General features: G+C 46.3%; 1 protein-coding gene across 2 annotated transcripts in view; it reads left to right on the top strand.

Annotated features, from left to right (window-relative positions):
• GNB5 (G protein subunit beta 5) overlaps positions 1 to 16,987 on the top strand; it is a 23,648-nt gene continuing 6,661 nt past the window's right edge. For both annotated transcript variants that reach the window (XR_004080156.2, XM_013128242.3), the window contains exons 1-8: positions 1 to 229; positions 4,150 to 4,286; positions 5,852 to 5,893; positions 7,070 to 7,146; positions 8,652 to 8,784; positions 12,491 to 12,634; positions 15,754 to 15,845; positions 15,973 to 16,021. Coding sequence is in view for 1 of the 2 variants with exons in the window: in XM_013128242.3 (XP_012983696.1) it covers positions 118 to 229; positions 4,150 to 4,286; positions 5,852 to 5,893; positions 7,070 to 7,146; positions 8,652 to 8,784; positions 12,491 to 12,634; positions 15,754 to 15,845; positions 15,973 to 16,021 (786 nt within the window). In the remaining variant the exon portion in view is untranslated. The remainder of the gene's footprint in view (positions 230 to 4,149; positions 4,287 to 5,851; positions 5,894 to 7,069; positions 7,147 to 8,651; positions 8,785 to 12,490; positions 12,635 to 15,753; positions 15,846 to 15,972; positions 16,022 to 16,987) is intronic.

Genomic DNA, 16,987 nt, shown 5'->3' on the forward strand with positions numbered 1-16,987 from the left:
CCGGCTCCGGCGCCGTTGCTGAGGCAGCAGGAGCCTCAGCAGCATCCCTGAGAGCCAGGCAAGCAAACTCCTCCCTCCCGATCTCATCTCGTCTCTCTCCCTGCTTCCTTCGCAAAGATGGCAACCGAGGGGCTGCGCGAGAACGAGACCTTGGCATCGCTGAAAAATGAGGCTGAGACCCTGAAGGGCAAGCTGGAGGAAGAGCGGGCCAAGCTGCATGACGTGGAGCGTGAGTGGGCCGGGGTGCGAGGGCCGCGGGCACCGCTGGGCGCTGCCGGGCAGGGACCGCTGCATGCCGGCACCACGGCCTGGCCCCGCCGGGGTGGCCAGGAAAACACGCTACTGTGGCCAGAAATGAGCGCAGCTGGAAGCCGGGGCCGCTGCCCGGGAAAGGCAGAGGGAGCGGGGTGCGGAGAGAGCTGCCCCAGCTCTGCTGTCATGACAGTCGGTTTTCCATGTTTGCTGAAGCTCAGCTGAGAGCACGACATGTGCCCTCGGCCACGCTGCTCAAACAATGCACGGCTCCGTGATGGGATAAATAGGAAGTGGATGGGGAGCAGAGGCGGCGCAGCCTCTCTGAGTGCTCAGTGCCACGCAGTGCCCGCCGGGTGCGGAGACAGTCACCCCGCAGCGCCCCGGCCGCTTCCTGCACCGCCTTTGGTGTGGGAGGCAGGAGGGAATGGACTGTCGAACATCCCCCTCGGTGATTTCTGAGACGTGTTTGCATCGGTTTAGTGTTCATTTTAGTTGCAGAAACAAAGATTAAACCCAGCCTTGGGGAATTTGGTGGGAATTCTCTTTAATGAGGCCAGGATTTCACCCAAGGTGAAAGGGCTTAAAAAGGAACCTTGTTTCCAAAACCAGCTCCTTCTCCCCCCAACCTTCCCCAAGGAAACAACTTGCAGGGATCCAGTGCTGATTCAGAGGTGCGGGGTGAGTCAGTGCTGAAGCTGTCAATGCGTAACTCACCGTTATCAGCTGCAGTTTCAAGGCGCGCGGTTAACCTAACAGAAATTACATGGGCAGATATCAATCCTGCCCTCTTCCCGTGCCCCCCGCCCCTGCTCAGGAAAAATAAGCTAACCTTATTTTTATGGAGCTTCTAAAATACGTATTAATTCATCTGTCATGAGATATAAAAATACTTTTATTTGTATTATTTAATTTTTATAATTACAATGATATCATATTTTGCAGTTTAGGGGTTTTATTCCTCTGAAATCATATCGCTCACTCTAATAGAAATATTAATGGGTCATTAAAACTTTTCTTTCATCTGTTTGGATGCCTTTAATATTGGAAAGGAAAATGAGCCTGATCCAGCCTTTAAACTTTCAGTGTTCTGTAAGACTGAGGGACTGGCAAACATTCTTAAATTTCAGGTGGGGAAGATTTAAGGGATTTTTTTTCTAGAGTAAATAGAGCATTTTCTTGTCTAAATTAGACAATCACACATTATGTGAGTATCCTATTAATAGGAATCGTTAAACAAATGGAGATGTCCTCATTACAAAAACATTGTAAATCATCATATTCCTACAGTATCATTTCTGTATCAGAAATAGTGAGGCCTCTTTAACAGACCTCTTAAGCATATGCTTAAATCCATTTTTGCTCACAAGGAGTTTCCCCTGTGATTTCAGGACAGTGTAACTTTACATGTCATTGATAGTCATAGGACATTTATGTCTTTGTCATATGTATAATCCATTGGAAGGCTGAATTTGCATAGCTATGACATGATTTCAAAGACAGAAATGGTGCTGTAGAACAAGGCTCCTTAATGATATTTCATATTATTGATTCTGTATCAGAGCTTTTTTTGCACTTCAAGAACTAATTCTGTAGAGACTGGAAGTTTCAGAACAAAGCATCTCTTCTGCTTTGGTTTTGTTGATTTGTTTTGGTTTGGGTGTTTTTTTCTAATCTAAAATTGTATCTTGGATATTTCTTTGCTCTGATCATGATTTTCCCTCTATGGTTCCCAAAACAAACAGCTGGCTGAACTAGGTTTGCCCTTATTTGTGCAACTGGTTTTGAACAGCAGCTCTCAAAAATGTGGATAGAAAGAGGAAATACCAAACATGCATTTGATTTGCAGTCTCACAATTTTAAGGATTTAATTCTGCCACTTAAAGTTGAGGTGTAAAGAAAAGTTTGTTCTGCTCACACAAACTGCCAATTTTTAAGCCCAGAAGAGACCATTAGGACTAAATGGACTTCCAGCACAGAAAAGGTCGAAGACCCAATGGTATCTGCATCAAGTTCCCAACTCCTGTTCAGGCCAAATGATACGTTTTAGAACAAACAGCCTGTTTTACCTGGACCTTTGTAGATCCCCTCAAGCTCCTTATTGGCTTTAGCTGGTCTGCTTGCCTGAGTGCATAATTTTCAGCTATCTTGAAACAATATTGGAGAATGCTTCAAAATAATTATCTGCCTCTAAAACCTGTGCTAGGCGGGTGCAGGATTATTATGACTGTGGTTGGAGATAAGCGTCCTCAGAGAATCAGAAAGGCTAAACCAGACCATTCCAGCCTCAGCTGCGTTGACATAATGGGAACACTTTGTCCATTGTCTGTGAAACGTTTGTTTTCTCAGATATGTTCTGGACACAGGCATCTTTCCAGCTGTGAGGATAACCTCCTGTCCTGTGTTTTCATGTCTTTTGATTGGATCATTTGGCAGGTTTCCATGGGTGAAAGTAAGGGGAATGTATCTTTCCTCAGTGGATTGGTATGCTGCTTTCTCAGAAACTTTCTTCTGACCTCATGTTGAGATAGTGGGGACCAACTGTCAGGGATGGTGAACAGTATTTGTCCCCTGTCTGGCTGAGACTGGTTGCGCAGGTAAATACATTATTCCGGCACAGCCTGTGAGGCTGGTGGTTTTGAAGGGCAACTCATGAAAAGCTGATCTACTGGAAATCAGTCTCTGCCTTAGGCAGAAGTTGTTCTCCTGACCCCGGGCCATGAAGGGAGCTCAAAGGATGCCTGCTCTTGATGTGCCGGCCCTTCCTTGCTTTCTTGCAGTGCTAGAAAAGTGATGAAGCATGAAGCAGCAGTGCAGCTTCAGAGTGATCACCTGCCATGTGGGGTGTGGAGCTCAGCCTCAGCATGGCACTGAAAAACTTTGTATTTCCTTCACCATCCCATTAAAGCATGTGAGCTTCTGCATTCATTTCAGTTATTGAGTCAGACATCGCCCTCTCAGCTAACAGCAGCTGGATCTTCTTAGGTTTGTGTGTGGACAAACAACACAGGTAATAAGCACTGGAGCCTATTAGCTCTGCTCTAGACAGAGTAATTTTTAATTCTGGTGCCTCAGGACCTCAGCTCTGCTATGAGACTTCACCCCCACCAGACAGTGCTACTCAGTAAAGTTTCTTGCCTGCCTGCTGTTCCTCTTTCCCATAAAAGAAAGAGCTGACCAATCCACGAAGTCCTTAATGTCCATAGACACTGTTGAGAACGTGGATAGCGCACTTTTATAATAAATGCCAAGCTTCCTCACTCATTCAGAGCTGTCCTGGCCCTCAGTGCTTTCCTGGCCACCAGAAGTGATGCCACAGCAAAGAAGTCTCCAGCAGCAGTGGCTAGTACCTGTATCACACTACACCAGCCCTGCGGTACTGAAAGGCAATGGCAGCTGGGAGTCTCACATCTAGAAGAAGTGTTTTATCACAGAAACTTTGAAGGATTGATGTTATCCTCTTCTTTTGTACGATTTCTTTTTTGTCCATGATCCATTAGTAGGCTTCACTTCTGAGCACCTTGAGGCATGTGTTAGGCTGGAGGTTGGCTGTGCACTTTCAAGCTTCAGCCAGTTTAAGGATTTCTCAAGTAAGAGGGGGCAAGAGGGTAATCTGTTTTCCAGTTTTACTTGGGTGTGATGGTCTGCAAGAGCTTCAGCTGCTACAGTCCTCGAATTTCAGCTCTGAGTGAATTCACCCTTATCTTTGTCTGGTAAATATGTTCATACACTGCTCACCGTGGTTTTACTACCTGCCAGCTCTGAAGCAGAGTTCATTGGCTTGCACTATAGACTCAAACTTCAGGGATTACTTCCTCCAAGTACATTATTCATAACATAGAGATTTACCAGGGAAGAGCTTTGATGCAGGGCTCACTAACCATCAGCTGTTTGCAGTTCATCAGGTGGCAGAGCGTGTGGAGGCACTGGGCCAGTTTGTGATGAAGACCAGGAGGACCCTGAAGGGCCATGGAAATAAAGTTCTCTGTATGGACTGGTGCAAAGATAAGAGAAGAATTGTGAGCTCTTCCCAGGTACGCTGTTGGGCAGCTGTTTCCAAAGCTAGTGTTGGGCACTATGCCAATCTTCTGGCTGTGCTATGTGCCACCTTTTGCAGATGATACCTGTGTACAGTGTAAATGTTTTCAAGGTGCCATTGAAGCAGTTCATTGGCAATGTATTTGTTTAGAGAGTATAAATCCAAGATCATCACTACACCTGTTGTAGCTAATACCCTAAATATTTTTTGTCCAGTCATATATAAGATTTCCCCATATTCCATACTACAATATAAAATAGAGCTCATCTGAGGCCACTTTTATTTCCTTGCTCTTTACAGATGAAATATTTAGTAACTATATCAGTTTATGTGTTCAGAGAAAATAACCAGGAAAAGGAAAGGGTGAAAAAGACTTCTGTGCACAGAGATTTCATCTGCAGTCTGTATGATTGCTGCAGCCTTGAGAGCATCAAACATCCTCCCAAACTTACTGCTTTTACTTGGGCATGTTGAGAAATGGTCTTAACACCTGCTCCAGACCAGTCTCATGAGCCGGAGGAGGTAATGAGATAATTACTTTCTAGATCCCCTGGTTCATCCTGAGCCCAGTATGGCAGTGAGTGAGCTTGTTACATCTCACAGCTGTTCATTGACCTATATGAAATCTGTCAGGGGTCTCACTTGAGGGATAAAAATAGGCAATCTGCATTGCAAGCCACCTTCAGTTACTGCAAGTTTTTACCATTCATGGTGATCTCAACACAGAGTAATTTTAAATAATTGATGTCACATTTTCTGAAGTGGTTAAAATGTCAGTGTGCAGCTCAGAAAGCTGAACAAGACAAGCTGTAATGCAGTTTAGTGTTTTTTACTCTAGTTAAGAACCATAGCGAGTCCAGGTACACCAATAATTATTGCTCAGCAATAAACATTTTGCTTTTGCGATGCAGGGAGGATAACAATATTACGTGCATAAGGCATTATGTGTATAGCTGCCATGAGTGTAGCTAGTATACACAAAACGCTTGTGTTGCTCTCTGTGGCGGGTTCTCACAATGGCAATTTAGCAGATTGTATCAATCGTTAATTGAAGGTTAAGTAAGTGTAGAGAGAAGGGAAAACTAGGGAAATACAGGAAAAGGAAGATGAATAAATTGTGTAATGTCCATAAATAGTCCCCATGAGTGCTGCCAGTTCAACAAGTGATTTGCAACACAGGCCACCTCTTGTATTTGTAACGCTCTGTACTGGTCCTGCCGATCCTGCAAGTGAGAGGATTTCTCATAAACCCACTAAAAGGGAAGGGGATAAGGGGAAGGGAAATTAAAAAAAACCCCATCTTTTAAGCCAACATTAGTCATCTCAGTGAGAAGGAAATACAGCTTTCTTCTGGTCAAACGCGTAACTGGCACTACTGAGGAGTGTCTCCTTGGTGCTTCACTGTGACCATTGTGCCGTTGTTAAAATGGGGATAAAATTTAATGACATAACAGACTGGGGGATGGAATTGAGCAGCAGAGCTTTCTCATATCCAGGAAGCAGGCTGACAACTGTGTCTCTGGAAAGCCTCAGTTTCTCTCTCTGTGTGCTTTCATTTAGGATGGGAAGGTGATTGTATGGGATTCCTTCACTACCAACAAGGTAAGTGAAGCTTCAGCAGAAGCACAGGGCACCAGGGCACAGAAGCACAGACACCACTCTGCACAGGGCAGATAACAGTGGGATAAGATGGAGGGCTGAGGGCTTGCAGGTGTCACAGGGGGCTGCAAGTTGATAGGATAACATGCAAGCCTCCCCCAGCATGTCAAACCAGGGGGTCCACCTCCCTTGACCTGTCTCTGAGCAAAGTCCCTGTCAGGGGATGGGAATTTGCTGTGGTGTCAGTGGGAGGCTCTGATCCAGCCTCTTTGCTGACAGAAAGGGATCCCAGCTGGGGGCATAGCCCATCCAGCAAAGCAGAGGCCCTCCCTGGGTAACCCCATACCAGGTGCCATATGGAACCAGGGATCCTTTAGCTGTGGTGTTCACTGTGCAATGGTGCCACTGTTCCTCCAGCCCCTGCCAAGGCTGCCTCATGGGTCCTGCTCCATACAGCTGAGAAAAACAGCTTGTTTGTAACTCACTTTTACAGTGCAGCATTGGGACCTTTTACAGCACTGAGTAACCTAAATAAAACATGCTCTTTGATCAGGTTGGGGTGTGTGAATAAGGTGGCAAATGTCAGGACTGCCCATCCTGCTGGGTTCTGCATAAGGACAGTCCCAGCCTTACATATGAGTTGTGGCTGGGGGAAACACCTTTCACTGACCCTCAGGATCAGGGGGCTGGAGCACCTCCCATATGAAGACAGGCTGAGAAAGTTGGGTCTGTTCAGCCTGGAGAAGAGAAGGCTGCGTGGAGACCTCATAGCAGCTTTCCAGTATCTGAAGGGGGCCCATAGGGATGCTGGTGAGGGACTATTCTTTAGGGACTGTAGTGATAGGACAAGGGGTAATGGGTTGAAACTTAAACAGCAGAGGTTTAGACTGGATATAAGGGAGAAATTCTTTCCTGTTAGGGTGGTGAGGTACTGGAATGGGTTGCCCAGGGAGGTTGTGAATGCTCCATCCCTGGCAGTGTTCAAGGCCAGGTTGGACGAAGCCTTGGGTGATATGGTTTAGTGTGAGGTGTTCCTGCCCATGGCAGGGGGGTTGGAACTAGATGATCTTAAGGTCCTTTCCAACCCTAACTATTCTATGATTCTATGCTCTACAATGTTTTCCTTGCACTGACTAGAGAAACAGTGACATCCCAGTTTAAAGAGATGCTGTGTTTCAGGAACATGCAGTGACGATGCCGTGCACCTGGGTGATGGCGTGTGCGTATGCCCCCTCTGGATGTGCCATTGCTTGTGGGTAAGTTCCCTGTTCCCACAGCTGCTTACACAAAGGAGTTAGCTTGATTGGTAGTGGTTTCCTCGTGCCTTTAGATGCTGACAGTTAGAAGTTTTCATGCCTTGATTGTGGGTTGAAGGGCTATGTTCAGTGCCTCTGATTCTGTTCCCATAATGGCTCGTACATATTATCTCCACTGACTTCAGTGCAATAACATTTGTTGTGTAAGCATGGAAAATAATTCTCTTTCAGCATTTGTATCATGGGTTAAGAATTCTGCATGCATGCAACTTCCCTGTTCCAGTTTGGTTATGTGTTGGATATATCTTCTAAAGGAGAGAGGTTTTAACCCTGGTGTTACTTTGCGCTTTTTCTTCTACGGCATAGACATTAGTCATGAATGATAACCAGCATGTGAATAGATCTTGCCAAGAAGGGGTGGGGAGAAGTAACTCCATCCTTTATAATCTGCTTTAAGTTTTCTGAGGACTCAGGTTCGAAAATACTGAGTTTATGCAGGAGAGGAAATAAAGATGAAATATTGGCAAAGCATCTTTTCATAAGAGACTGGGTGGATCAGACAGACAAAGCAAGCTTGGGGCAAGAGAAAGGAACAAAAGGAGACTTCACTGTGCAGCTTGCAAATCCAGAAAGCAGCAGGCTGAGACAGACAGGCTGACTCCACAAATGTGTGTGGACACAGAGTCCGGAAACAGGATGGCTTTGATTGAATCTTGAGGAATGGCAAGAAAGCTCTATCTTCATACTTGCAAGAGAGACAGTGAGGGCATGCATGAATTGCACTACCTCATTCTCTGTTTCTGTTGTCCTGTCAGTCAAGTGTTGTGCATGTAATACAAGGCATAGAACCAGCACTGATGGTGTGCTGAGATCCCAGGGACCACGGCAGGGCTGATCTACCACGGCTCAAGAAGGGGGTCAGACACAAGACAGGGCCTTTAGAAAAGACTCCTGCATTTGGCCTGGAAGACACATTTTAACTGGTGCAACTGTCCAGGAAGGACATGTCAGCTATAGAGATTAGTGCTTCTCCTAAACCTCTGTCTTCACCCCCACTACTTGCTATACCATCTCTTCCATAGGAGTTAGGTTAAATTTGCCAAGGTAGTTAAATAATGGCGCTTTACTACTGATGCTCAGTGACAGATGTCAGAGAAAGCCAGCAGTTTGGCTCTATGTGAAACTACCCCTGAGGTGACTGCTCTGTCACCTCCCAGGTTATACTTTGGTGAGATTTCATTCAGTGCCATTTATAAACTCCACGAGGGTCAGAAATACCGTGTGCAGCTGTTGGAGTTCTGTAAAGCAGCCAGGCTGGTGAGGCAGCTGGGGCTTCCCTGCGAAGGGAGATCCCAGGCAGCACAATACAGGGAAGTCGGTACTTGTAAGGGTTTGGCAGCGCAGCGCTGACAGGTGGTTTCCTTCTTATCACCACTTGCCTTTTGTCGTTGCAGTTTTAACCAGTTCTACCCTCTCTCTGTTATTGCTATTATTGCTCTCTTTAGTGGCCTGGACAACAAGTGTTCTGTGTACCCTCTGACATTTGACAAAAATGAGAATATGGCTGCAAAGAAGAAATCGGTTGCAATGCACACAAACTACTTGTCTGCCTGCAGCTTCACTAACTCAGACATGCAGGTAAATGCATTCCCTACCCACTGCTTGCTGTCCTGCAACACTTAACACAAGCTGCACTCATATGTGATGCAAGTCACCTTCCTTGCACTCAGGGCACCCAGGGCCATGTCCTGCTCCATGCAGGGGCTGCTGGAACACCCTTGCTGAGGCCAATGAAGATGTTGCAAAAGCTGCTGTAAGAAGATGCTTGTTACAGCCCACAGCCAGGCTGTGATCCCTGCGCTTTCCACAGAGGGAGCCCCCTGCTACTTGTGTGCTCTCTGCTCACTGGGTCTGTGCTGGCTTCTGCTTTTAAGAGCAAAAACTAACGCAAGTAGTTAAACCCCCAGTTTCACCAGGACTAGGTTGGGTATGTGCTGTGCCAGCGATGGAGACTGTGTTGTTTGACTGCTTTGTCCTGGGCATCCAGCCCACTTTTGCTTTAATTCTTAGTATTTTTGTTGAGTGAGATGTTCGAGGTTGAGGATGGCCCTGCAGGGCCAGCCCTGTGCTCCCTACATGCCGTGATGTGTTCCCTTGGGGAAAAGGAGTGATGCTATCCTCATGTGTCAGCAGGGGCGGTGGAGCAGAGAGGCCCACAGTGGGAGACAATGGCAAAGCTAGAAACTAAATGCAGATCTTCTGAGACCAGGCCAGCCTTCCTCTGTAGTGAATATCAAAGATCTCTTTCTCAAGGAGCATGAAAGATGATGAAAGGAGCCAAGATAATTCCCTGTCCTCTCTGGTTTTTGAATTTCATTGAAGCTCTGCTCAGTGCAGCTCTGCAGCAAAATAAGTGGCAGAAGAGAGCATTTTCATTGCTCTCTGGGTCAGCAGAGCTGTTGGAAAGGGAATACCTTGTTCCCTTCTTCCAGATACTTGGAGCTTTGCAGAAGGAAATATCAGCTTTCATTGCTTCTATTTCAGGACATGAGATGCCCAAGAGTATGTTGTTGTTTGCCATTCTATGGTGCCTGCAATGACTCCAAGGTGCTAATTTAAGTGCATTGCCATGGAAACAAGTGGTGGAGGTACCCAGCACTCAAGCTTGTTTAAGCCCTGACCTTACTGTGCAGGAGCCTGGTGTGATTAGAGCAGTCTAAATTAAGCGGAACGTTTTTGATGAGATAGAAAACCAGTATTCTCTTTCCTTGTCCATACTTATATGCATTGTGATTAAATTCTATGAAAGGAGAAAGAATTATTTTTCATAGAAGAAACAGAAAGAAAAGTTTTCTCCATATTAAATATAGAAATCTGCATTGATATTGAAGGTAATGTACTGTTAAATAATACCACAGAGGACTTAGATGCTTTATATTCAGGATTCAGATTAAAGACTTTTAAAAGAAATCTTCTTGTGATTGATAGGCTTATAAGTGATCATTTATAGCACTCCATGTTGCTATTGAAACAAATACAAACAAGTGGGTTGGCCAAGCTCCTGTTAGAACACTGTTATGCAGGGGATACTAGAGAATCCCATATTTCTTATCTTTTTCATTCTACTTAATGACCCCAGGATTAAGATTAGTCAGTAACAATAAGGGTGCACAGTGCAATGAGCACACTGTGCAGGAACTTTCCCACCTGTGTGCAAAGCAGCCTGCTTGTGTTACTGGGGGATGTGGTACCTGTCCTGGAGCAGCCCTAGCACGTGGCAGAGGTCCAGCACCCACTGCCAGGTGCTGCGAATGCTGCTGCTCTGCTGTGGCTGCTCTCTTAAACTATGGCTTGGTTTTCCCCCAGAGGAAGGAAAGACAAGAGTTTTAGGAGCTGGTGTGCCCATGGGCAGTGCAGTGCAATGAGAGATGTGGGATGGTTCATTATTGACTAAAGCCACTCTCAGGCTATGTGAGTGCTCAAAAACGGGGTCCCATCCTTGCTCCTCATCATGTTCCCACCTGGGCCAAGACAAGCACTGAGCTGCAGGGCTGGGTGACCTGTACCTTGTTCTCAGTGCCCCAGATCAGCCTTGCCAGAGAGAGCCTCCCCTCCCTCAGTACACAGAGAGCCTCACTTCCTAAATTAGGTATGTGCAGCTCTGCGGTGTGATAATGCTCCCCACATGACAGTGCTCCATGTGTATTAATAGCAGCAGTTAATTGGGATCTCAAGTGTTTTGCATAGGGCAGACGGACATGCTGCCAGTGGGGCTGGGCTGAGGAGCAGGATGAAGCCCGTGGCAATGGCAGAGGCGGCTGAGGTGAGGGTGGCCCCTCTGCTCTCACCGCTGCTCCCAGCCCGAGTACGGGCTGTGTTCCTGCTGGCCCCTGCCCCTGTGCAAGTGCTGCCTCTTGCCACCAGGCTCCAGGCAAGGATCCGCATCCGGTGCTGCTGGAGCCCCTCGTGAAGCGAGTGCGGGAGTCTGATAGCAAAGATTGATAATTTACTTCTGGGCTTTGATGTTTTGGGTTCTTTTGCCTCAGTTTTCAACAGCAATGCCCTGACGTTAAGTCCATAATCTTTCTCTTGAAGCATTAGCTGCGTTGCCAGCAGACCCTTCCCTTACCCCCTTAGCTCTTCCTGTTCCCCTCATACCATTCTTACAAGAGCAGATCCTCAGGGCTGGAAGTCTTCATTCTTCAGCCAAGTATGAAGATTCCTCAGAACAGGGAAGTTCACTGATCTAGGCTCAAAAGCTGGTCGGAATGACAAATCATTACTTTCTTCTGCTATGATCATCTTAGTGTATTAGTGTCTCTCTACTGCAGGATTCGGAACAGTTTGCAGCTTTGCAGACCGCTGTTTACAGGAGTTTTTGGAGCACCTGTCAGACACGTTCAGTATTTAACCTTTGTGCAGCTCTGTGAATGGTGTCATCATTGCCTGATCATTTTCTTCTTGACAAGTATTTTCTTGCTAATTCCTAAGTACCCACTGCAATCCATTGAGTTTTCTCACCGACTGTGAGAAAAACCTGTGTACAAGGCTGAGAGCTCTCCTGTGTTCACACTGGCCTCTTCCACGCCAGTGCACAGGGACTCTTTCACCCTGCAGAACCTGTGATTGTATAACAGCTTTGGGTGCCAAGGTGGAATTTTGAACAATTGACCATCATCACGATTTAGGCACAAAAACAAGCACTGATCACAAGTGCTGTAGCACATGAGGGAAGCTGGGAGCTGGGTTTGGGCAGTGTATGTTCAAGCCATTTCACACACAAATGGTTTTGGACAAGTGAGAGGCGATGGACTTACAAACAACTGTCTAGACAGGCTTACTTCCCTTTCAGAAAATCCATGCTTTAAGCCCAATTAATTGAGGTTAACCTGGCTATTTCAAGCATAAAGAAAAACTTAGGGAGCTAAACAGGTATACTTGACTCCAACAGTTCTGCTCTCTACCCAGGTTGAATTACAGCAGCTTAAATATGGATAGGGTTAAATACAGGGGCAGACAGGAATACCAGTCTGGTTCTACCTCCTTTTTGGAGGATATGGAAATGGCAGCAGATCCTTATTGCTATCAGTTCTCCAAACCCACTGCATAAAACTGACCATTATTGAAGCTATGAAGATAACAGCTGTCCTTTCCACTCTAGCTTCTTTCCTTAAAAATAAAAACCATAAACTGTGCTTAGGTTCACATTGAGTTTATGGTTTTGATTTATTGCACGTTTCATTCAATTAAAGTTTTTCTTGGTGTGTTTATAGGATGTCACTTGTTTGTGAACTTGCAGATCATCTGATTTTTGCCTTGTGACTCTTCTTGCCACATCCTATAGATCCTGACAGCAAGTGGAGATGGAACTTGTGCTCTGTGGGATGTGGAGAGCGGGCAGCTTCTACAGAGTTTCCATGGTCATGGAGCTGATGTCCTGTGCCTGGATCTGGCCCCTTCCGAAACAGGAAATACTTTTGTCTCTGGGGTAAGCAGGAGCTTCCTATCATAATATAAAATTAAGGAATGTGTAAAAGGCAGCAAAGGAGGAGGCTCGTGATCTTATTGAGAGTGCTGGAGTGTGTGTTGGAAGCTCTAGTGCAATCCACTCATTGCAAGCACATTTTCCAAGCTGGAGCAAATTAAACCCCTGAGTGTGGGGTCAAACCCACCCAGCCAGTCTGACTGCAGTTCTGCTTACTTAGCAAATTCCACCCTACACCAAAGCAATCCAGCCTGACATCAAAACAACGCCTCTGTGGGGCAGGGAAAGGCTCAGAGTCAGAGCAGCGGGCTTGAACCACAGTAGAGGTGTGAGCCCCTGTGGATAGGAGCCTGGCACAGCAGATGACTTCCCACATTTGGCTGCTCTCTGGTGACCAGCTCTCTGGAGCCAGACAGGGTGTGCCAGGCGGCTGCTCAGGGCATCAAAATGGGGCCACAAATAACATGCGTGCCACTCTGTCCCTCAACTGCTCCCCAGAAGCCAAGAGGTAGCTTGGATGCTGGTAAACCCTTGTACAAGTTGGAGCAAGGAGAGGAGGTGTGGCCACATCTTCAGCTGTTGTTGAGTCCCCTGTGCCTTCCAGCGGTACCAGAGGTATTTAAAGCCCCTTTGTCAGTGGAACACTGCCCGCTCCCTGTCCTGGCCCAGAGGAACACACAGTCCTTGCTGGGCTGCAGCAGTACTCCAGGAAAGTACCTGAGGCATCTCCCACATCTTGTCCTCCTGCTGAGGGATCACTGATCCAGGCAGCTGAGCCATTGGCATGCAGCCTGGCAGTGAGGCGGGCAGGGCATAGATGGGATGGGGTAAGCTCCTTTTCAAGGTGGTTCTGGTCTTTCCCACATCAGAGTGTGCAGGTGAGAGCTGGCAGGAGCTGAGATGTCCTCTCTTACTGAAGGCAGGCTATTACCAGTCATTTTGCTGAAGGTATCTGGTTTCTGAATTCCACCAGGGACTGGTCCTGTGCTTGCTGATGGAAACGGCCCTTGTGCCAAAGGGTGCCAACCATGGATTAGGGGATTCCACCTGTGCTCAGTGTCATGGTCCTATTCCTGCACAATAGACCTGGGCCTTTTCTGTTCTGGCTCTTCTGTCACATTTGGCTGGCCCATCAAGAGCAGATCCCAGCAGACTGGCCCGGTTTGCCTGCTGCTAGCACAGCTGCTCCGAAGCGTGACTGAAAGCTAATTCCATCCAAATGCATTACTCCTCCCGGGCTTTCCTGTCACCAAGCTTGCTTCCCAGAAAGGATAGATTCATTCTCCCTAGGAACAGCTCAGCTTATTATAGGGCAAAGAATCACAAGCAGCTATGGTACTGCTGAGAGAATATGTCATACTTTGTAGATGTAGCAGCTCGGGCATGTCTGTGCTTAGAGGGACTTGCTTAATTCATCACATGCAAAATACTACTTCAGTGAAGAACTGTCTTATACTGTGTATAAGGCAGGTAAAGCCAAAACAGTGCAACCTAAAGGTATGGTGGCATAGAGAGACTCCCTGTGCATTGTGCCTATGTAATAGAGTAACCTTGAGCTGGAATAAACAATGCCAATACATCAGCGTGTAGATTGGGTGCTGTTATATACTGTGACTCAAGTGAAAATCCCAGCCCTCCTGGGGGAGCTCAGGGCTCTGTCCTGGGCTCAATGCCCTTAGTGAGCTGGGTGGCACTCAGGGGTCCCATCTCTCTACAGACAGTTTCTGGTTTCTCCTTCAAAGCCTTAGGAGACAAATCACCAGCTTGTCGAATTGATCTTGCCCCCAGACTCCCAGAGAGATCACTATGAACAGTGCACATGGAAGCAGTAAAAGGGCTGGGCTTGGGCTGTGGCAGGGCTTGAGAGGCAAATATGCTGAGTCCAGAATGTTCTCTAGTGTGTTTCATTTCCTGTGTGCAGAAACCACAAGCTGGTACAAAGGAACATTACCTCTTTTAAATAATGACATCATTAGTAGAAAACCGGGATTTCATTTAACAAGAGAATTAAAAACAGAAAAAGATGTGGATTGTGAAGAGACTGTTTAATTTAATTAGCAATCATATTTGCTTAAAAATAAATGATGTGTGGTACAGTCTGTTGGGCAGGACACACTCTCTTGGCAGAAGCAGCAATGTCCTGACCTGCCCCATGCTTCCACACACCTCAGAGAGGCTGAACCCCACAGAGCTGAGCCTACCTATACAGCCTGCCCCTCAGCAGGGGCATATCTATTAAAATCCTCTTAAAAGACACCCACAATTGTTACAGCAGTTCAGACACCACAATTGAGACATCCCAGTTCAGACCATGACCCTACAGGTAAGAGGGTTGGTTTCTGCCCTGAGGACACTGCAGAGTATATGGGCTGAGCCCCTTGCCAAAAGCATTCAGGGTGTTGAGTGCCTCACAACAAGCACTGAATGTTAAATGGTCTTTTCAAAGCTTTGCTTGGAAGGCAGGTTAGAGCTTAACAATGAGATGTTAAATGAGATGTTAAAATGAGATGTTAAAGTGCTGTTATGCTTCTTTTCTCATCCCAAGCATGCCATTGAGCAGTGGTTGCAGAGCCACAGCAGAGGTTAACTGATAGGAGACTGTGCAAGAGACCCTCCAGATACACTTATTTCATTTTCTGTTTCAGTGTATGAAGAGAATTAGTTATAAAACTTTAAATGATGCATATTAATTTTTTATACTGGGTATGTTAAGTGGTAAGGGGATGAGTCAGTAATGCAGCTCTGTGGGATGGTGGGATTGCAGGCACAGGTACAGCAGCAGCACAAGCACAGCAAGGCTGAGTGCTGGTTAGTATGGGGCTGCCTGCACACTCCCCAGCCTGTCTGCACCCCACTGTGCTGCATGGCAGGGCTGTGCCCTTGCTGATCTGCAGCACCACGGAGGCTCCAGCCTCAGTAGCATACTCTGCTCCTAACTACAGCTGCATCAGGCTTGGGGTACCAGTACAGCCAGTTCTGGGGCTGCTTTGCTGGTTAAATCCCCTCAGAGCAGTGATGTTCTGAGCCTTTTAATGTAGCTGGGCTTGATGACATGTATCAGACACATGAGTGATGAATGTCACCATTTGCACAACCATAGTGAATTTTTTTTGTCTTATTAGGGATGTGATAAGAAAGCCATGGTTTGGGATATGCGGTCTGGTCAGTGCATCCAGTCATTTGAAACCCACGATTCAGATATCAACAGTGTCAGGTCAGTATGTTTCTGGGAGAGGACACATTTGTGATGTTGAGCAATGTGCTGGTTCTATTTTTGAAGTCTGACCTCATCCAAGTAATGTAATATAATGTGTTCTGGTCTTTTTTTTACTTGTGCACAGATACTACCCAAGTGGGGATGCTTTTGCCTCTGGTTCAGATGATGCCACGGTATGTCAATTCCTATATATAAATATATAAAAGTAAACTAATTTAAGAGAGTTCTGCTACTTCCTGAGTCTGATTTTCCTAAAAGACTGGGTCATATCCACAGGGCACTTGCCTGTGACACCAGAGTTGCAGAAATACTATATGTAATATAGTAAATAGATTAATAATAAATAATAAAATTATGAAATACATATTACTATTAATTCATAATATTTATTATATTAATATGAAGATAAATGGTGTATATAATGCTGTAGGGGAAATCTAGTAGCACTTTGTAGGTCACCTCTGCAAACTTTTCTACATGAGGTTCTGTTCAAATACTCATTTCAGATTTCCTGTGTTTTGAAGTTTCATTATCAGAATTACTTGTCTTACTGGAAGAGATTTGGCTTTCTATAGCTGTTGGTCACAAATGGAAGGAACCAGATGAAATGCTGCAGATTGTGTCAGAAGCAGCAGCACAGTGCAAGGATATAAATGGAGCCTGAACATGAGTCCCAGCAAGCAGAGAGGCAGTGGGCTTAGTGCAGAGCTGGGCAGACCCTCTCAGCACTGTGCACCCTGGGAGCACTGTCCAGGGGTGGTCTTGGCCATGTACATCTCCTCCCTCTCAGCCTGAGTCACTGCCAGGTCTTCACTGCGGTGAATCATTGCATCCAGGTTGTCCTAGATGATCCTCCTTATCTATGAGCAAGCTGCTGGGAGGGGCACAGTATGTATTGACAGGTAATTGTGGTCAGCACATTGTATGCAAAATGCCACTTACCTCTTGGTGCCTCCGGGCTCCTGAGTCATGCACAGGGCTGATGGCTCTCCCTGCAGCTGGTGGGTCCCCATGGACGACCAGGCTCTGCAGGGACTGAGCAGGCAGTTCAGTATATGTCCAGAGCAGATGTCTGGGAGGCAGCTGGGACCTTGTTTCTACTGTTTATTCAAACATCACAGAGTTGCATGAGGATGAAC

Source organism: Melopsittacus undulatus, chromosome 9, assembly GCF_012275295.1.
Source record: "Melopsittacus undulatus isolate bMelUnd1 chromosome 9, bMelUnd1.mat.Z, whole genome shotgun sequence".
NCBI classification, from domain to species: domain Eukaryota; kingdom Metazoa; phylum Chordata; class Aves; order Psittaciformes; family Psittaculidae; genus Melopsittacus; species Melopsittacus undulatus.